The following is a 23,359-nucleotide window of genomic DNA, read 5'->3' on the forward strand; positions in this document are numbered from 1 at the left end:
CTTCAAGAATTCAATCAAATAGTTCTTGTTTATTTTATTAATTCAAAAAATCTAATGGTATAAAATAATCAAATTAAATTAATAATTTAAAATATATAATAATTTTAATATTTTAGTTAATTAATTTAATGATGTAATAAATGTGAATCATTGTACGTGAATCCAGATAGAGTAGAGGAGAATAATGTTGTGGTGAGAAGCAAAGTGTTTGGTTGGTTGTTTGATTGTTTTGTCGACATTTTTGTTTGTGTCGAGAATGCGATTCGGTGGCTTGGATTTGTCCTGTTTGTTTTTCTCTAAAATGCTGAACTAAAAAAATTTTGAACTAAAGAAAAGTATAATTTAAATTGTTTTAAGTGAGAATTGAGTTAATTTTTTAATCTCACTTATTTTTTTTTGAGAGTCAGAAACAGAAGTTTGTAACTTGTAATGTCATAATTGAATTATTGAATAATCTTCTAACTAAAAGAAAATGGAAAAAAGAAAGATTGGATAGGATTAATTTAAAAAATGATAAAGATTTTGTTTTATAATAAATGTTTTTAGATGGTGGTGAGAAGGAGAAAAGATGATAACTATTGTTTTTGGACACAAGTTCCAAATTTGTTTTTATTGAAAAATTTAAGGTTAGATTAAAATTTTCTCTTTTTACTATTTTACATTTTATAATTAAGCAATAGTATGTATAATTAAGCCTGAGTTTGATTTATTTGTTTAAATCACATTTGTTGTATAAAAATATATTATTTTTCATGAAAAATATTATTAGTATTTTATTTATTATTAAAAATAATTTTATCAATGCTTATAAATAACATTATTAAGGAGTAATTATTCAAGATTTATGACATTTTTTTTTCATTTTAAGAATTTAAAAAGAAATATAAGTAACCATCTTAACGATAGATGTTTTATGTTCGAAATAGCAAATTCGTGTTGCTAGTGACATCTTAACGAGGATCTTTACGTTCGAAAGAACAAATTCGTGTTGCTAGCGACATCATAATGAAGGATCTTTACGTTCGAAAGTTCAAATTCGTATTGCTAGCGACATATTAACGAGGGATATTTACTTTCGAAAGACATAATTCATGTTGTTAGTGACATCTTATTCTTAACCATAGATCTTTATGTTTAAAAATACAAATTTGTGTTGCAAGTGACATCTTGACTTATGAATATAGACAATTAAAACAAACTTCGTATCAAATTACAAAATTTGAAATAAAACTTCAATTTTTACAAATTCAAATCTACTAACTATATCTTCAACCAAAAAAACAAAATCTAGCTAGCATCTAACATGAACAGCAAATAAAGGATAGGGCAAAATATTCGAATAATCAAACGAAATAATTTCATCCATTCCAATCTTACCTCCATCTCTAAGTACACAATCACCAAATCCAATTCTTCTAAACACCATCGGATTAACAAGAGTCGCCGATGCAAATTCACCGCAGAAGATATGAACATCAAACACTCCATCCGTAGCCATCCAAGCTTCATTCACAACTTCAACAGTAAACTTTGGAATGTTCATAGCCGTATATCCTGACGGCCATTGATTAATCCTTATATCCGCTGCACAACAATTCCAATCCTGTATCGCACTACTGCTATTCTTTTCTTTACCTGAGACTGACCATGTGGAGACGAAGATAGTGGAGAGTAGAAGAAGAAGAGAATCAGATTTCGCCATTTTTGATAAGTTTTAGAGAGAGAAAGAGGAGAGATAAATGGAGGAAAATTTGAATATGGAAGAAACGTGAGTGAAGTGTTGTAATTATATGATAATTAATATTTGATAATAAATTTGGGGATTATATTCATTTAAAGATTTATGTGATATGTTTATTACCTTATTTGTGGTGACTTCATTTAAAGAAAATGAAAGATGGAGTGAATTTTTATTTATTTCTAGAATTTAATATTAAATTTTCCTTATAAATGAATTTCAATTATAGGAATGTAATTATATAACTATATAACTTTATTCTTTTTATAAGAAATAATTGATGAATATTATTAAATTATATATGAAATCAAAATAAATAGTTAATGAAATAAATGTTAAATTATATGAATTTATAAAAATAAAATTTAATTATAATGAAAAAGATTCTAACTATTATAAGATTTGGTTAAAGATTCACTCTAAAAGATGAACTTAATTGAATTAATTAGGAATAAGAGTTGGAATAATACACACTGAACGAATTAATGAAACAGTAAAAAAAAATATTATAAATTTATCTTTAACCTAGAGTTGTTAAGAATTATCGAAAAATATCTTCTCAAATTATAATCGTTAGAATAGTAATAGTAAGAAACCTGTATAGATAATGGGACGAAACTGGTAAAGTTATAAAAGTTTCAATAACTCTTTATTGAAAATATAAAAATAATTTATATCCAATAATTTTATCTTTTTTCTCTAAGAAGATGAGGAACATGAACTCGGGAAATAATATCAACACAATTGGAGAATATTAACAACAAACAACTCATCAACGATTGAGAATATTATTTGAATTATAAAAATGTTTAGACGAAAAATTCAATCAAATAATGCAAATATAAACTCAAATCTAAAAACATAAATAATACATCCTCCTCAATTGTATATTAAAAAAATGACTTAGAGGAAAATAATAGATCTATTTATCCATAATGTTGTTTTTACTTTCATTTGAATCATTCAAAAGGATCAAAACTAAATTAATTATTTGATAAAAATATATATTAAGAATATAAATATAAAATGATTTTTTTAAATATTTTTTTTTTGTGACAATATGAATGATATATGAACATGCATGGAAGAAACGTGAAGATTTCGCAGTTAGTCTGTTTGTTACTGTGTAATGTATGATTATTGTTTTGAATTGGATTTATGATGAAGTGTAATAATTATATAATTACTATTTAATAATAATTTTGGGGATTATATTAATTAAGATTGCTGTGATATATTTCTTACCTTATTTGTGGTGACTTAATTTAAAGAAAAGCAAGGATGGAGTGAATTTATTTATTTCTAGAATTTAATATTCAATTTTCCTTATAAATGAATTACAATTATAGGAATGTAATTATATAACTATATAACTTTTTTTTTATAAGAATTAGTTAATAAATAATATCTATAAAATCAAAATAAATAATTAATGAAATAAATGTCAGATTATATGAATTTATAAAAAAAAAATTTACAATGAAATTTTTTAATTGTCATGCAGTTTGTTTCAAAGACGAACTTAATGAAGTTCATAAACAATAAGGGTGAAATAGAGACAGTCGAATAAATCAATGAAACGGTTGTCGCAGAATCTTTATAAAATATTATGAACGGCAATTAAAATTATTTTAGTTGATGATTGGTAAGAATAACAAAAAATTATCATCTTAAATGATAATGAAACATCTACATATATTGCCAAAATATTGAGAAATTTATACAAATAATGGGAGAATATTAATTTGTAAGGGTCTCCATATAAAAGAATAGTATTTCAGTGAGTTTTTATTGAAAGAATAAAAAATTAACTTAATGTCGGATAATTTCGTCATTTTACTGCTCAGAATAAATAAATAGAGACTCGAAAAATGATTACCAACCCAATAAAAATAAAACTCATCAAGTATTATTCAAATTATAAAATTTGAACCGAAAAAATTGATCATCTTGACTACCACTCAGTTGTTTTTACTTAATAGATGTACATTAATTTTTGTATTTGTAATGGTTGGACTCTTATATAAATAAAAAAAATTATCTTTAGCCTATTGGGTTAGCTTCGGCATATGAATGATATTATTATTAATGAAAGTATATAAGATGAGATGATAAGTTATTTAAAGTGAATATCAATTTATAACTCAAAAATGACAAAAATTACATGAGACTGAGCTTGTTTGAATTTGAAGCTGTTTTTTTTAAGTGGTTCATATATATTAAAAAAAAATGAAACTCAATTGATGCATTTTTTGAGTTTTTTTATAAATTTTTAAGAACCATTCAATTTATTAACAAAATAAATATACTTTGTTATTATAAAATTTATTAATTTTGGGCACTATATTAATCTGAAGATTTATGTGATATTGTTTCTTACCCTATTTGTGGTCACTTCATTTAAAGCAAACCAAATATATAGTAAAATTATTTATTTATAGATTTTAATATAAAATTTTCCTAATAAATGAATCACAATTATAGAATATAATTATATACTTTATATTTTTTTTATAAAAAATAATTAATAAATAATACAAAATAATATGTACAAAATAAATAATTAATAATCTAAATATCAAATGATATAAATTTATAAAATAAAATTTACAATAAAAAATAGTAAAGGATTATTATTCAATTTGTTGAGCGTCACCTGATTGACAAATTTAATTGAGTTCTAAATAATAAGGGTTTAAGTTGAAAAACTCAATGAATCAATAAATTAGTGTCGACAAATCTTTATCAAATATTTTGAACGACAATTAAAATTATTCTCAGTCGATCAAATTTTCACATGTCTGTTTCGTTATTACAACCTTATTTTTTTATGTCAAAGACCAGAAACTACGCGCAAATTATCATTGGATCTCGGTTGTTCTTAATAGCGATGGTTATTCATTTAAGTCTTCGGGTAGCACCACTAGATCTTCAAACCAAGAATATTACGAAATCCTCAACCGCCCAAAAATGGGGATTAAAAAGAAGGTTGGGCCTAAGCTCATGCTTCTAAATAAGAAATAACCGAAAAATATAATGTCAAATGATCATTGTCAAAATAATGTGAAACTTGTATAAATAATGAGCATGATAGTAAAGATTTCATATAAAAGAATAGTTTCAATAATTCCTTTATTGAATGAATACAAAATAAATGTCTGATAATTTCTTTTTATTTGCTACTAAGAAGGGAACGAAAATAAACTCGAGAAATGATTATCAAACACAATCAAAAAATGATTATCAAACACAATCATCAACCGAACGTATTATTCAAATTATAAAAATTCAAGACGAAAAATTCAATTATTATCCAGTTATTGATAAATAGTTTTCAACTAATAGATTTACATTAATTTTTATATTTGTAAATAGTTTAACTTTCATCTTCAAGAAAAAAAAATTGTCTTTAATCTATTGGGTTAGCTTTGGCATAAGAATAGATTTAGAGTTCTAATAATTATTTTTGAATGAATGCCCTTAGATTTGGTCATTCTTAACTATTGACTTGTTGGCTTACTTACCCCCAAGTTAGCCCAAACTAAACAGAATGTAGAACTTCTCAAATTTAATGATAAAACAAATAAAACAACAATTTTTTAATAAAAAAAAATCACAATTTGTGATGAACCTAAATAGAGCTAATACCCTGTTCTTTCACAAGATCAAAACTTCTCATCATCTTCCTTATCTCACCAACCCTAAACCATTCTCCCGCCAAAGCATAAAAATTCGAAACCATAACAAAAATGGCATCATCATGATCACAATCATGATCACTAATCAATCCAAACTTACAAAGTTCATCAACAAACTTCAACCCAAGATCAATCCTACAATCATCAATGCAACCATTCAAAAAACTTTTATAAACAACAATCCTCTCTTCTTCATCTATCATCTCAATAAACTCCATAGCCATTTCCATCTTCCCACAACCAATCAACAGATCAATCAAACACCCAAAATGCTCAATCCTAGGTTTTATACCATAAATCTCCACCATTTTCTTAAACACTTCACAACCCTGTTCAACCAAACCTGATTTCCCACATCCTGTTAGTGCAGAAACAAACGTAGCTGAATTCGGCTTAATCCCTTGATTCTCCATTTCGTTTAATAAATTCAATGATTCATATCCACGCCCATTGTTAGCTAGCCCTTGGATCATCGTAGTCCATGTATAAACATCTTTTGATTTCGAATTCTTGAAGATCAATAAGGCTTTTTCTAAGTTCCCGCATTTTGAATACATGTCTATAAGAGCTGTTTCGATGAATTTATCGTAGTTTATGTTCTTACGAAGTAGAAATGAATGAATTTGCTTACCATAATTTAGGTTTAGCAACGCTGCAGACGCTGCCAGAAGACTAACTACGGTGGTTTCATCTTTTTCGATAGTGTTCTCCATTCTCATGAAAAGCTTCAAGGCATCATTTGGACGGTTTAACTGTACATATCCATGAATCAATGAATTCCATATGATTACATCGGTTCTAATCGTCATCTCATCGAACAATTTCTCCGCGGAAATCATATCGCTGCACTTAACGTACATTCCCATAGCCGATTTTCGTAGTTTTGAATCTGACCCGAGTCCTGTTTTCAAACCTAATCCATGAACAATTTCTCCGCCTTTCTGATCTCTCTCTCGCCCACAGGCATTCAGGATGTTCATCAAAGTGATGGAATCAACATCAATTCCATTCAATTTCATCTTCCTCAAGAGAATCAATGCATCATCATGACTATGAGCTGCTATAAGACAATTCCAAGTGGTTAAATCTCTTTGAGGCATTGAATCAAACACCTTACGTGCATTATTCTTCTCATCTGCAAAACCGTAGAAATGAATGAGAGAGTTTTGGACGTAGATGTCATTGTTGAAACCTGTGATGATTATACGGGCGTGGAGTTGTTTTCCGATTGATAGAAGGGAAGGGAGGCGGCTGCAGGCGGTGATTAGGGCAGGGTAAGTGTGATGATCGGGAGAGATATTGGAGTTTGATTTGAGGAAATGGTTGTAGATGAAGATGGCTGAAGAAGGAATTTGGGTTTTGGAATATGATCTGATTATGGAGTTCCAGATTGGGGTTTCGTTGATTAGAGATGTGATTATGGATTTGGATAGAATTTGATCGATTTGTTTAGTTTTGTTTATATGGATTGAGTTTTTTAGGGTTTTTAGTATGTTTCTCAGCACTTGCCCATTCATACTATTTTTTTTTTATTATTGTAATACACATCTAAAATATAGTCATGGATTCAAAAAAAAATTATTTTTAAGATGGTCATATTTATCCTCTTTAAAATGGGTACAAGAGGACTGGGATTTAGAGCAACTCTTGCTCGGTGCCGAACTAGAACTAGCCATCTCGTATGTAGGTTTTAGAGTTTGGAAGAGTAGAACGAGGTTAACATAGTCGAGTGATTGGAAAAATAGCCTAATACATCTCAAAAAAATATATTATTATTGTTTAAACTTAGAAAACTATATTACCTTACATCATTACTCTCACTTCAATCTATTTAAGACGTTTTAAATGAGAATTATAACTCTATAAAAAAAATATTAATGATAATAAAGAGAATTTGTTAATGAAAAAAATTTTAAAATAAATTAAATACCTGATATTCAAGTTCTGAATATGATGACTAATATTAAAGAAAATTTATTTTAGAAAAAATCTTGTTAAATTTATAACAAATATTAAAAGAATAAATTATTTGACAAAAATAAACTTTTTTTTTTTGTAATATTTTATTTTAAAAGATTTTCAATAAATTTTTTAAATTAATTTTAATTTTTTATATAATAAAAATATTGTATAAAATCTAAATAACATTACTTGTATTTTATTTTACTTTTAAATTTGTTAATTTTTGTATTTATATATAAGAAAATTAATATTGGAGTTGACTATTATACTCAAACTTACATAAGGCCAGGCTAAATAGGGCTCAAGCCCACTAATTTATGTTTTTATTACCTACCAAATATATAGGGAAATTTGACTAAATAACCCTCGTAAAAAGGTTATTTCTAAATTTAGCATATGCTAGATAATTTTTTTAAATTTAATCTTTTGTTAATGGGAAAAGACCATTTTGTCCCTAAATTAAAAAAAATAATATTTTCTCTTTCCTCTTTTCTTCTCTTTCCTTTCCTTTCCGTTTTCTCTCCCTCTCCTCTTTTCATATTTTCGAAACAGAAAGCAACAAACGACCATCATCATCATCTTCTTCTTCTCCTCTCTTCCTCCGACGAAGCCGAAGGAACCAACGAAGCAACGAACGAACGAAGCAAAAGTAAATGTGAGTTTTTCCGTGGCCAAAACCTGAGGAGCAACCTGGTGGGCTTTTCTTTTTTCTTGCAATTCTTACTTTATCTATCTATCTAGGGATTGATTGCCTTTGTTTGAAAGTGTTACTGAAAGTTGTGCAGAGTCACTTGTGTTGGATGGAATAGATGTAACTGGCTATTCAATATTTAATGATGCGAAGGTTTACCATCTGCAACAGATGAGCATTCGTCTGCGACAGATACGCATTCGTCTGCGACAGATGCAATTGCCTTTTCCACCTGCATTGGAAAATTTGAGAGATATTAGCAGCAGTGGTAGTTGATTATAGCAGCTTATTTCAGGCATGTAAGAGTGAGATGGTAAACCTTCGCATCATTAAATATTGGATAGCCAGTTACATCTATTCCATCCAACACAAGTGACCCTGCACAACTTTCAGTAACACTTTCAAACAAAGGCAATCAATCCCTAGATAGATAGATAAAGTAAGAATTGCAAGAAAAAAGAAAAGCCCACCAGGTTACTCCTCAGGTTTTGGCCACGGGAAAAACTCACATTTACTGTTGCTTCGTTTGTTGCTTCGTTGGTTCCTTCGGCTTCGTCGTCGGAGGAGAGGAGAAGAAGAAGATGATGATGATGGTCGTTTGTTACTTCCTGTTTCGAAAATATGAAAAGAGGAGAGGGAGAGAAAACGGAAAGGGAAAGAAAAAGAAGGAAAGAGAAAATGTTATTTTTTTAATTTAGGGGCAAAATGGTCTTTTCCCATTGACAAAAGGTTAAATTTAAAAAAATTATCCAGCCTATGCTAAATTTGGAAATAACCCTTTTATGAGGGTTATTTCGTCAAAATTCCCAATATATATTACATAGTAACTAGTATGAAACAATTTATTTTAAAAAAAATATATGTGAGATACATTGACATTAAAATATATAGAGATAAATATTTGAAGTTTATCTCAAAGTAAGAATATCAATAAAAATTTAGAGATATTTTATATGGAAGACTATTCATCAGTGTAGAAATTTGTGAAAAAAAGTTCAATTTAGACAAATATTAAAAGTATCATTTTGAATGAAACTGCATTTGGAAATTGCATTTGTATTAAGAATGTTTGGAAGCTATTATAATAATCAATATTTTGGTATTAAAGAGCTCTAAAAATTGTAATGATATAATATGATTTAGTGATAAAAGAGTTTTTATGTATAATAATATATTAAAGATAATACATATTTAAATTATTTTGGACTTTAATGCCACAATTTATATATTTCAGTAATGATTGAGATCATTAGAGCAGGAGAGAATGTCAATTATTTAATTTTATATAACAAATATATATATATATATATATTTATTTATAATATATATATATATAAATTAAATAATTTAAATTAGATTTTTTTAATATTCATATTTAATTATATGAGAATATATTTTCATTATGATATTTGATAATTTTTTTCTGAAATTAAATATGTATTTATTTTATTATAATTAAAAGTATATTAAACTGTAAGAAAATATTCTTCACAATAATTTTGCATGACATTTTAAATTAAATTAAATATGATTTAATATTTATATAATTTTTGAGTTATGTAATGACAATAATTTAATATTAAAAATATATTTAAAAGGTCTTTAAGACTAACTACTCTATTAAAAATTAATACCACATTGAGGATTAAAGGAGGATGAAGATTTAAAATAATCTAAAAAGATTTGAGAAATCTTATTAAAAAGTGTGTTTTTTAATTTAAAATTTCTTTGTAAGTTAAAATGATTATACCATTCCTTTTTAAAAATTGAGTTGTTTTTATTAAATAAGGTTTGAATTTTGAAATGTTATAAAAATTTAAATTATCATAATTTTAGTTAGGTAAATTTTGTTCACAAACCAATGAAAAGGTATGTCTTCTTATTTTAACATAATATTTTCTTTTTATTAATTAATTTATCATATTTGTACAAACAAAATAATAATTCTCTTTTGATATTTTAATTATTTCCCTATATTACACATATTTATGGTATTTAAAAATATAATCGACAGTTTTAAATGCGTATATCTTGAAAGAAAATACTCAATTTAAATTATAAATATATTCAAATGTAGACGGTATACAAAGTGATGTCGTTACGAAGTTATTGAAAAAATAATACAAAATTATTAAAACAAATATAATTTATGTTAACATAGGAATGTTATGTTTTGATTGAGTATATACACATAAAAACGTCTTATAAAAAGTTATATTAGATAACTTGTTTAATATTTAAAATAATTTTAATTATAAAGTTATTTTATTTATGTTATTATATCACTATTTTAAAGACTATTTTGTATACATAATTGTTCTAGTTAATAGGATCGGGAACCATCTCCTGTATAATTCAATAAGCTTTTTCAATTCTTGTTTTCAAATTCAGAAATATTACTCTCGGTCACAATTTTTTCATACGATTCTATAAATTGACAAAAATATATCTTTATTCAAATTTTCTCAAACATTTCATTATAATATACCTATTTTAGTAACGCAAATCAAATTCGATAAAATGTGTAAATATCAAAAACAATACTTAATTAAAAAAACTCGTCCAAAATGTGACAAATTAGTTGAAAAATAAAAATAAGACGTTAAAATAAGACGACGAACATATTTAAAAAAAACCTTAAATGACTACAATTTTAATAATTTAAACTTCATCTAGCACAATTCAAAGTTAAAGCCTTATACAATAAATACAATTCAATTTAGATCTTAAATAACAATTGACCTATAATGAATATATAATACTTTATCAATTAAATTTAGTCATTTAATAATACAAATGAATAAACAATTATTACATATGAAGCTTCATAGAAAAGCCAACGTTATCGTTGGGACAAAGTTGTCATTTACCCTTTGTGAGCAGACAATGAAGGAAAGTTCTTGCCTCCCTAACTTCCAAGTTAAGGAACCAAACCAATATAACTTTATACATTTTAAAATTCAACCTACAATATTTTAATATTTTAAAATTGAAACTTAAAGTTTCAAAAAATAAGTATGACTTGACAATTTAAATAGACAGTGTCCAATAAGATAAATGTAGTGAAAAAACAACCTTTATTTTCTTTGGCTCAAATATTACTAGTAGATTTGACCCATTTGAGATTTTTGACAATAAATAAATAAAAATCAATTGGCTATGTAATAAAATATCACCTTAGAAAAATAATTTATTTTCAATTAGAATCGAATTAAGATAGTAAAACTCTTATTTCAAACATTTTGACATTAAACTATGTATGATAGGTTTATACTTATTTTTTCTTATAGTTAAACATTAAATCTATTGAGTACAATTTAAATACTTTGAATGGTGTATGTACACCTTTAACAAAAATTGAAGACCCATTTTGTATATGATTAAATATTATAATTGAATAAATGAAATAATTGTATATGGAATGAAAAACAATTATTAAAGGTATAAATAGACAGTTACAAATTTAGAAGCTGCCTTCTCCACAGTTTTCTTCCCCTTCACCTTCAATAGATTCTACCATAAATATTAACAAGTTGAGGAGAAAAATAGCTCCATTTCTTGATCAAATTAGGGTTCCAAAGCCGGCTGGTGCCCCTCTTGAAGTGAACATTCCTAAGAGATGACCAAGAAGGATTTCGTCGTTGATCTAAACAAACCTCTAGTTTTTCAGGTTAGATATAATTGCGTTTAACATCTCGAGAAAACATGTTATATAATTGCAAATTTTTCGCAGATCGGCCATCTTGGAGAAGCTTACGACAAATGGGTTCATCAGCCTATTGTGACAAAAGAAGGACCTCGGTTCTTTGAGAACCAAGTCTTGGAGGTAAAAATATCAATTGGAATATATTACTAAAGTTATTTATGTGAAATTTGCTCAAAGATAGAATTAGTAACCTATGCAATCAAAAAAACAATTGTATATTATAAGTTCAATTGAAGAAATATAATAGTTTTGGACATACATTAATACAAATTTCATTTGTAAAATATTATGTTAATATTGTGTGATCCAATAACCTTACTCTCCAATCACCCTTCCGAATATCAAAAACTTAATATTTTTAAAATTATTTAATAAAATATTTGTTTGAAATTATCAATCTATTGTTTTTAATTGATTTTATTTGATTAAGATTAGTTATTTTGGATCATTTCTTGATTTATGCAGGTCATCTTTACCGAAATCATATTAATCTTCTTAGTATTGTTTAAATTTTATTAAAATAAGTTATAAGTCATTAGTCCAATGAAAATAGTCGACCTAAAAAATCAAAATGTTACATGTTTAATTTTTACTGGAAATGTTTGAATAGAAGTGGGGATTATGACCTCATGGGGTTAGGCTAGTTCTCCGTATTTATTTATTTTTTAAAATTGATAAACGATAATTATTGTTTTTTTTTTGTTGAATTGTAGTCATATATATTCTTCCATATTCAAAAGCATATAACAATAAAATTTATATAAAAAATAGTTTAAAATTGTTATTGCATATAATAAAACATTAATAATGATTTATACTATCTTTTATTTAACATTTTTCATAATTCAAAATGATTTTCTAATGAATTGATGCAGTTATTAACTCTTACTGTATGGTGGGTGATTCCATTAATTTGGCTACCGGTCGCATTCTGGTTCATCTCCAAATCGGTTAGTTTCGGCATCACGTTTTCCAACCTCGCTGCCTCGATCGCATGTGGAATCCTGATATGGACGCTGCTAGAATATAGCCTACACCGTTTTCTCTTCCACATCAAAACAACCAGCTATTGGTTAATCACTAATTTCATCTTCGATTATTCAAATCGCCCGCGATATACTAATTCGATTGGTTTCTGTATATTGAAATTGCGATAACAGGGGGAATACTATTCATTATCTTATCCACGGTTGTCATCATAAGCATCCTATGGACAGTCTTCGCCTTGTCTTCCCGCCTGCTGCTACTCCCATTCTATTGATTCCGGTATTATTTTTTTTTTATAAATTGGTTGTTATTATTGATGTTGGGCTAGCATTTTATAGGACTTGAAATCTAACATGATCATGATCGAGAAATTTAATTTTTTAATTTCACTTATTATGTGTTAACACATCATTCTCTAACACCATTCTTTACATCAAATTTCTGCTTTCTATTGTTACTCTTTTGTTTGTTTACGTTTTCTTCATGCATGGTTGTTATAAAATTGATTATGTACGTAGATATGGAGCCTAATTAAGCTTCTTGCACCTGCAACCGCGGCTCATGCGGTTCTTGGTGGCGGCTTGCTCGGTTATGTGACGTATGATTGTACTCATTATTTCTTGCACCATGGCAAGCCTGGGAAAGGACTTCAATCTGAGCTTAAGGTAAATTACTAATTCAAGTTATTATTAAATGTTGATTTTTTTAAAAATATGATTAAATCTTTGAAAGTCATTTAGAACTGTTTCAAATTTTAAATTACCCAATTATTTTTTTTATTAATATCATCTGATCATTAAATAATTCATCATATTTATTAATATATATATATATATATATTTTAAAGTGATTAATCCAAAATAATATAAATAAGTAACTTTTAATCTAAATGATAAAAACATTACAATATATCACTAAAATAATGAAAAAAATAAAAATTAAAGAATAATTTGATCTAATTGTATTATATTTTTTTGATTGGGCTTAAGCCCATTACAACATAACATAGATAAGTCTCTATCTATTAGTAGAAGTATTAAATTGATGGATGATGAAAACTAATAAAACATACATAATTGATTGTAATAAAAGTTTGATACTTAAATTTATATTTTCATATTAAATTTCTTTAACGAATTGAATTATAATAAACATTAAACAAATAATAATAATAATTGAAAGTCTTTTATTTTTTGTTAAATCATTTTATATTTATTTTTTTATTATCATTATTGCTGTCATTAAATTTAATGTATGTTAAATATTTTGATAAACAAATTAAATCGAGCAAATCAATCTTTTATACCAACAAATTGAAATTTACGATTTTCTCACAATAATGTCAACCGTTTGATTATGCATTTCAATGTATAAATCAAACCGAATTGCTTCTACCTTATTTTTAAAACTTAAAATATTTTTGTTATATTCCTTCTTTAAAATAACTTTTTATGTGTTTATATTATATTGTAAAGACATAAAATTTTGATAATACAGAGATACCATATGCATCATCACTTCAGAATCCAAGATATGGGATTTGGGATCACTAATTCATTATGGGATAGAGTGTTTGGAACTTATCCTCCAGGTTATGGCCAGAAGAAGACCACATGATTCATTAGAGAATCTTAAAAAAAACAAAAATATATATCTGTTGGAATTTTGAATCACCTATATTACTGTTTTTTTTTTTAATTTGTAGTAGTTTGGGTAATTTCAAGATATTTTTTTTATCTGTTATTGGCAATTGCAGTTATAGTGAAATTTTACCCACATGTATTTAAGGGTTCAAAATGACAGCAATGTATTATTATAATTCCATCTTCAATAATTATGCATTGTTTAGAATTTTTTTTTAAAAAAAAAATCACATAATCCACTTACATAAAGGAATTTAAGTGATAAGACTCATTCTTAAGAGCTCAAATGTTACAAATTATCACTTAAAACATCTTAAATTAAAAATTCTTACTTAAAACCGCTTAGACTGAAGTGTATGTCACAACTGTGCAATTATGCTAGTTTTCAACATTAAAAAACACTAAATATTCTAAGACTCGTTTACTATTTAATGCTCGAACTTTGAATTGTGTCATATGATACTCGAAATATCACAATTTTAGCGTTCATATTGTTATTCTAACGTATTATTTTTTGTTTTTTCAACTAATTTATCACGTTTGTAAATAAAATGATATTTATAGATATTTTCGACTTACGTTTTTAAATTGATTAATTTTTCGAGATTTAAGCATTCTAATTTATCGAGAATGGTTTGTTTGACTAGAAAAGTGCAATTTGAGAAAACATTTGAAAAAATATAGATTTAGTATTTATTTTTTAATAAAATTACGAAACGACGTAACTTTGTATACGATTTATCAATTTAAACATTTTTGTTTTAAATTTAGTATTTTTTTAGACATGCAAATTTTAAACCACCAAATACTAGCTTAAAAATGTGTATTGTCAGACAATAAGAGGTGAATATTCCCACCTCCTTGGAAGGTTCCGAGTTCGAGCTTGTCAGACAACAAATTTTGTATCTAGTTAAATGATCAAGTGTATTTGCAGGTTATGTGCTTAACCTTTTATGACCATATTTTTTTTTAAATGTGTATTTTGTAAAAATAGTTTAAAACAGTAAAAGGTGAGAATATATATATATATTACAAATTTTATAGATTAACGGAAAAAATGAAAATATTATCTTAAGTAATAAAATAAACTTTCATTCACTTGAGAGAGCCTTGAATATCTAAAATTATGATAATTTGAATTAATATGACAAAATTCAAAATTCAAGTCTCATCTAATTAAAAAAAAAAAACCTAAATTCGAGCTTGAAATAATAATTAAGCAAATAAATAATTAAGCACATATACTAATGAATTTTGGGCGAATACTATTAAATGCTAACTTACTTATCCAATATTTCTAACATGTCCATTATCATCTAACTAACAATATACCAACTTCATCCATTTTATTCAGTTTGATTTCTATGTGAAAATATACTTTTCCATATGTCATAGATGGTTAATTTGATAGTGGGTATTTCTATTTCATTTTAAGATTTACTTTCGATGTTATTCATCTTATTTTAATTTTATGTTGTAATTTGTTTTGTTTTTGGTTTTATATCAGATTTTCTTTAAAGGAGAAAGAAAGTTGCAGTGCCTTTTGAGGGTTAGGACTTGTGAAACTTTATAATATTTAATTTGAAATGAAGGGTAATTATGTTTATAATATTTTAATATTCTTAACAAAAAATAATTTAATTTTGTACTATTTTTAATAAGTTTAGTGGTTTAAGTATATGAGCTTTTATATATACACTTTTGTTTAGGTGGCTATGTGATGAGGTTGGCATGTACTCATGATAATTCCATTGAGAATGAGATTTAGGTTCATTTGCTCCTGTTTGCTCCCACCCACAAGAGGTGGCAAAATAGTAAAAAAAATATTTGTTTTAATGATTTCGTCCTGATTATTTCGATGCTAACTATACAAGCAATCTCACTCATAAAATAACATTTGTACACAAAAGTGAAGCATTACTCTTTTTATTTGTTGATTTTGTACATGTAGCATTGCCTTAGTGACTGTATTGTAACATCGAATTAACCGTTTTTCCTTACCATAGAAATACAATACAAACCGGGAGCAGAGAATCCTATCTGATTTAGGTTGGGTTGTATTAATTAGTCCAATAGAATGTAATATTATACATTAATTTTTATAATCTTTTAAAAATAATAATAACTCTGCATTAGTAGTCTAATGGTTTACCAAACAATATCTTCAGGCTAGGCCAGGTTAATAAGATTGCTCCAGTTAGATGTATTATGTATAACCCTTAGTCATATAGCACCTAATTGATATTTTTTTAAAGATTTCTTAGGTTAAATTTTAGCCTTTCTAACTCAAATTATTATTATTATTTCCTAATAATGATTGATCTTGAATAGTTAAAGATAGAGATGTATTAGTTGTTTGAGAAGATGAGCAAACCAATTTCTACCAATTTCTTGATGGTTTAGGTGGAAATTAACTATGGGAATGAAACTAAATCCTTCGGGGCAATCCGATTTATCACTATTTGGAAACCGGGATAAGTAAATATGATCAAATTTAATTGTGATGTTACAATTGATTAGGACAACCAAAACTTTTGTGAATCTCAAATACTAAGAGTAATGATTTGAAATATATTTATCTTGGATCAGTCAATAAATAAAGTACCCCAAAAGCTTTAGACATTAATATATGTTCATTTCATTGCATAGGAGTGGGGGCAGATTACAAGTTTAATTCATTTGGGGGTAGTTGCAAGCCTTATTTTGGGCTTTAGTAATATGCATGGTTTGAGTCTTATTCATTAATTATGATTATATTTTACACTTCTTTATCATGTTTGGTATCCTTAGTTAATATGATAGATAGTTTCAATATTCTAACACGTTACGATCAAAGATAAATAGTGAATTGTAATGGTTTAGAACAAGACAATCAAAATCGAGAGTACTTACCATCGTTGTATAGTTGTAAACTTGTAAAATTTAGAGTTTTCTTTAAAATCATAAGAGTTTTATTTGAAAAATATTATTATTATTTATTTATATATATAATTAATTATTTTATACCTAACAAATTTTAAATATTTAAATATAAAATTAATTAAAAAATAATATTAAGAAAATAACACTATAAACAGTTTATATTTATAAAATTAATTATATTAATTTATTTATTTGAATAATAGTAATTTTTTAAAATTAGAAATATAAATTTGTTTGTTTTAATGTAAAGGAGTATAAAATTGTGAAAACAAAATTATTTATAAAATTAAAAAATCGTGTTATCGTATATTTAAAATCGTAAGAGTTTACCTATTTAAAAATTTACTTAAAAACAAATCAGTTAACCTTCTCTAATTTAATAATTATCTTAAGATTTTAATAGCTTTCATTCTGAGTTTTTTTTATAATTTTAAATTTGACTTTACTACATCCTTATATTCTATCAAATTGGGTCTTACATTCTATTTATATATATACGGGAAATTTGAGGAAATGACCTCAAAAACCAGGAAATTTGAGGAAATGACCTCAAAAACCAGGTTATTTGACCTGATGGTAAATTATAAATTTAATTGCATTCGTGGTCTTTTTATTTTTTTTTGACGAAATTACCCTTGTAGCGAAACGCTAAGTGCGCTAAGGGACTTAGCGTTTCGCTAAGTGAATTAGGTTTAGTATATATACTTTAATTTTTTCATTTCTTTCATTTTCTTTCTCTCTCTTCTCTTGTTCTCTCTTTCACGGCGGCGGCGACGGAGGCAGAGACGGCAAGGCGGGGGTCTAACCTAAATCGATTTGCACGATCTTCATTTTTCTAAACCTAAACCTAAATCGATTTACACGATCTTCATTTCTTTCAAACCCTAACCCTAAACTTATTTTGCATGCAGGTCAGGTGAAGATGATTCTAAGGTGTCGAAGAATATGTTCATTTCAAACCTAATTCGATTTATGTTCATGTTTCCACGATATTCTCAAACTCTTCTGTTCTTATTTGGTTCATATTGTTTCATATTTGTTATTTGGTTCGTTCATATCATATTGGTTCATATTTCTGGTTCATATTTATGTCGTTGATGATATTTGCAGATAATCTCAGTTCTGTTTCAGGGAAATTTCGCTAAGTGCATGCTTAGCGTTTCGCTAAGTGCTTAGCGTTTCGCTAAGTGTTCAGCGTTTCGCTAAGTGCATTTCGCTAAGTCTATTTCGCTAAGTGAATTTCGCTAAGTGCATTTCACTAAGTGCTTATTTATTTTGATTAATAAATAAATAATGTAATGCTTATTTATTTTGCTAATGATGTTTGAAGGATGAATATTGTGCTAATTTAAAATATATGTGCAAAAATTACTTTAAAATGTAATTTAATTTATATTTTAATTTTTGACAAACATAATTTTTTTTAAAAATTTACCCATTTATCATAATCAAGATGAAAATAATAATCCATAACAAAGAGTTCAATAAAGATTCATATAAAGAATGTAGACTATTATTGGTTAGATCTATCATATATATCCTAATCATAATGCACTCCTTTCATTACAAAGTTGTATACATGCATTTAAAACAGGAAAACACTGATAAAATCAAACATAAAACCAAAAAAAGCTAATAAAAATAGGAAAGAAATTCACATAAATTCTCCATTGAAGAACCAAAAGATGAATTTTAGATGATTAAAGCCATGAAACAAGTGAGAATTACACACATACATACATATTATTACATACATAGAAAAATGCAAAATCTATTAAGGTTCAAGCTTCAACGACACAACTCTGGTTTGCCGATTACTCTTCGCAGACTTGACGAAAATAACCGCGAAACAAGGAGGTGCCCACCATGGCCTTCGTACCCTTTGTTCTCCTTTCAAACAAGCCACTGAAAAAAAGTTCATTTTTTATTATCAACAAACTAAAGCTAATAAGATTATAGTTTTGGAAGAGAGTAAAGGAATGGCAAGAAATCGACCAACCTTTAATTCGCCTCAATTCCTTGCAAAGGGTTATAAAGCACCCCATTTCATGTGACATCGTCTTATAAACCTAAGTATCTGTTTTATCGTGAACATTGACATGCTTTCTAAGTATTCCCCATTTACACCAATTTCTTTAAATATTTGACGATAACTTCCTAGATTTATCTCTTCTAAATTTTTGCACCAAATTATTTAAAATATATTTTAAATTAGCACAATATTTAATCTTCAAACATCATTAGCAAAATAAATAAGCATTACATTACTTATTTATTAATCAAAATAAATAAGCACTTAGCGAAATGCACTTAGCGAAATGCACATAGCGAAATGCACTTAGCGAAATGCACTTAGCGAAACACTAAGCACTTAGCGAAACGCTAACCACTTAGCGAATCTTCCCTGAAACGGAAACCCATATGATCCGAGATTTTCTGCAAAAGACATTATTGAACCTAACGAAATGCTCAAATATGAACCAAATAACAAATATGAACCCACAAATATGAACAAATATGAACTAAATAACAAATATGAACCAATATGAACCAAATAAGTACAGGTTAAATCGAAGAGTTTGAGATGAAGAAAATGGAAACATTAACATAAGTTGAATTAGGTTTAGGTTTGAAATGAACATCTTCTTCGACCTTCAAATCCTTAGAATCGAAGACCTGCATGCAAAATAGGTTTAAGGTTAGGGTTTATGAAGATTGTGTAAATAAAAACATAAATTGATTTAGGTTAGGGTTAGAAATAAAGATCTTGTAAATCTGTATGAATTGAACCGCCGCCCCGCAGCCTCCGTCGCCGTAGCCGCCGTCGTCGTCGCCGCCACCGTGAAAGAGAGAACAAGAGAAGAGAAGAGAGAGAAAGAAAATGAAGGAAATGAAAAAATTATAGTATTTATATTAAACCTAATCCACTTCGCGAAACGCTAAGCTCTTTAGCGTTTCGCGAAAAGGGCAATTTCATCAAAAAAATAAAAAAATGACCACGAAAGCAATTAAAATTATAATTTACCACCGGCTCAAATAAGGGCATCTTTGAGGTCATTTCCTCAAATTTCCCATATATACTGGTCGGTTTGATAATTTTTTTAACATTATAGTTCTTTTTATCATTATAATGTATAATTTTTTTAAATAACTCACTATCAAACAAGCACCAAATAGTCAGCACCAAATTAACAATATTGTCAACACATGTTACATAAAATTAAGCAAACTTTAATTTTTCAATAAGAGACCATGATAGTCGCTGCACGTTTCTATTATAATAGGATAAAGTTAGATTTTTTTTTATTTCATTGGAATGATTAAACGCATTCTCATTTTATTCTATAATCAAACTAGTTTTTATTCTAACTAGCATGTATCCTGTGCAAGTAATAAAATAAAAAATCGTGAAAAAAATATTACGGTAAAATTTTTATGGGCGGGTCAACCTACAATCCGACCCAAGTATCCATTTACTCTCACATGTATCCAAATTAATCACATCTCTCGACCAGGCTATCCGAACACTTTAAAAATTAAGCATCATTATATATATATATATATATATATATTAGTTAGTTAAAAAGTTGAACTTATATTGTTAAAATGTCACGCGTTTATCAAATTTTGGGTTGAATTTAAAATATAAAGTGTTATTAGCCTAGTTGGTTAAAAGGCTGTATTTGTTCAAACCATACCTATAGCATTTTTAATTTTATTTTTAACCGTTTTAAGTTTATGGGCGGGTCAACCCACAATCCGACCCAAGTATCCATTTACTCTCACATATATCCAAATTAACCACAACTATCGAGCCAACAATCCGGACACTTTAAAAATTAAGCATCATTTTATATATATATATTCCAGCATAAAAAAAAAGTAAAGTCATTAATTACTCTTAATTTCAAATTAAAATTTTATTTAAAAAAAATTGAACTTTAAATATTTATACTAATCATAATTTATTTTCCTACCAGTTAGTTTAGTAAGTTGAATGATATATATTTGATATATGTTTTATAAAATGACCTTTCTTTTTATTTTAATTCTATAATTTACATGCTTGGCAGATATTAAATTCCATCTGTAAAACCTAATTGTTGCATCAAACTAAGATACAAGGAAAGGAGGGCGAAATGATATCAAACCGGATGAAGATTTTAGAATATATTTTTTTTTAGAAATATTGATTATCACCGAGAGCCAATTACCTACTTTCGTTAAAAAATTATAATTATTTTCGAGAGCCGCAAATTCTTTCGATTTTTTTTCATCCACAACGCTCTCACAGACACTGTTCGAGAGCATTTATCGCCATCGGCGAAAACAATCACCGAGAACATTTTGGCTTTCTCCGAAAGTTTATCCCTTCGTTAAAAATCATTTTTCTAATAGCGATGGTAATATAGCATACTTATAGCAGAATAATATCGATTTTTTTTTTATAGAATCCATTTAGTTTTAAAACATGCTGATCATACAAATATCTTTCTTTTTTGTTCAAAACATCTCGAATAAGTTGTCTTTATAACCAATCGTTTGCTTATCCGCTGGGTATAGGGGTTGAGAAAATTTATTGCCTCTACTTAAGTCTCCCAAAATTTGGTATCCATCTCTTCTCTTAAGAAAAAAAAAATATTTGAGTTAAATAATTAAATATATTATTTGAAATTTTTTTAAAAAAAATTAGTGAGCAATGTGATATTTTATTTAAGAATTTAAATAATTTAGATGATGAAATAATTAATATCATGAAAAATGAGGGAATCCAAATAACTCAAAATCAATCACGCCTAACACTCAGGTACTATTATGAGTTAAGAAAATACATTACAAATATTTTCGAGCAAAATTATGTTTTGCTAGGATTTGAAAGGTGGTTCTTGTAACACATTGTTCGGGTTGGTTCTGATATCACATATAACTTCCCGAACTCAAATATCATTATTTGTAAAAAGCATAATATAAATACATTCACACAAAGTAACTTAAATAAGTTAGTTTGCTTTAAATATTTATATTCTACTTTTTACTATAACTCAACAATACTGATAAAAGTATATATTTTTATATTATATATACTATGAGTCACTATTAAAAAAATAATTATATTTAGTGTAATTTCTCACTGTTTGTGATATTGTATATATTACATTTTAGGTATTTATGGAGAAAGTTAATTTGACAATATAATTAATAGACATATATTTTAAAATAATTTTATTTATTTTGGGTCATTAAAATGAATTATTGTGATAAAAATATATTAGATGTACAAGTATATAATTAAAAAATATAATATATTTTGATTTTTTTTTTTTTTAGTTTGTTTGTAATGTGAATAATGTAATAGTACCTGAGATTAAGATTAGATGGAGGTTGTCATTATTTCAATATATAGTTGGGATATATTAAATAAGATTACCAAAATCTCTGGTAAAATCTTAGGATGTTAGTATTTTAAAATGTTTAACTATTCTTGTTTAGATAAATTTTAAAGTAGTTAAACTTTAAGATTTTTATGACCTAATAATTTTAAGAATTATAACTTATTCAAATTTTATAAAAATAAAACAATTTATATATATTTTTAAAATAATTAATTATATAAATAATTAAACTATGTAATTGATTATGTAACTTTAATTTTTTTTAGAATCGCTTATTTATTATTATGTAAATTAGTTTATACTTAATTATATATATATATATATATATATAATAATAATAATAATAATAATATATTACTAATATTCTCTAAAATAATATCTTTCAATTTTAAATAAACCTAATTTTACAAGTTTACAAATTATCAATTTTAAGTAAATTATAAACTTTAACCCACTTAATTTTAAACGATTTATCTTTAAATAAAAATAAAAATATATTTATGTTTTTCTAAAATAATTTAAGATAGATAATTAGTTGTGTTAAAATTAAATATTATTTTATAATCTATTTTATCAATTAATTAATTAACTAAAATATAAAAATATATATTTTTTTAAA

At 26.3% G+C, this 23,359-nt stretch overlaps 3 protein-coding genes across 3 annotated transcripts; 1 reads left to right on the forward strand and 2 right to left on the reverse strand.

The window, feature by feature from the left end:
* Positions 1-1,291: 1,291 nt before the first annotated feature.
* Positions 1,292-1,702, reverse strand: LOC124934481 (TPD1 protein homolog 1B-like). The gene has a single exon (XM_047475018.1). It carries the CDS (start codon positions 1,700-1,702, stop codon positions 1,292-1,294), a length of 411 nt encoding a protein of 136 aa, XP_047330974.1.
* Positions 1,703-5,369: 3,667 nt separating this feature from the next.
* LOC124934482 (pentatricopeptide repeat-containing protein At2g34400-like) lies at positions 5,370-11,458 on the reverse strand. The gene is made up of 5 exons (XM_047475019.1): positions 11,435-11,458; positions 8,568-8,697; positions 8,409-8,467; positions 8,249-8,321; positions 5,370-6,775 (listed from the first exon to the last, which is right to left on the reverse strand). The coding sequence occupies exons 1-5, from the start codon at positions 11,456-11,458 to the stop codon at positions 5,370-5,372; spliced, it is 1,692 nt and encodes a 563-aa protein (XP_047330975.1).
* Positions 11,459-11,576: 118 nt separating this feature from the next.
* On the forward strand, positions 11,577-14,618 carry LOC124936463 (dihydroceramide fatty acyl 2-hydroxylase FAH1-like). Its single transcript, XM_047476963.1, has 6 exons — positions 11,577-11,759; positions 11,823-11,915; positions 12,671-12,867; positions 12,956-13,061; positions 13,301-13,447; positions 14,280-14,618. Exons 1-6 carry the CDS (start codon positions 11,709-11,711, stop codon positions 14,397-14,399), a joined length of 714 nt encoding a protein of 237 aa, XP_047332919.1. The 5' UTR covers positions 11,577-11,708; the 3' UTR covers positions 14,400-14,618.
* The last annotated feature ends 8,741 nt before the right edge of the window (positions 14,619-23,359 follow it).

The sequence above is a fragment of the Impatiens glandulifera genome, chromosome 4, assembly GCF_907164915.1.
Source record: "Impatiens glandulifera chromosome 4, dImpGla2.1, whole genome shotgun sequence".
Classification (NCBI taxonomy): Eukaryota; Viridiplantae; Streptophyta; class Magnoliopsida; order Ericales; family Balsaminaceae; genus Impatiens; species Impatiens glandulifera.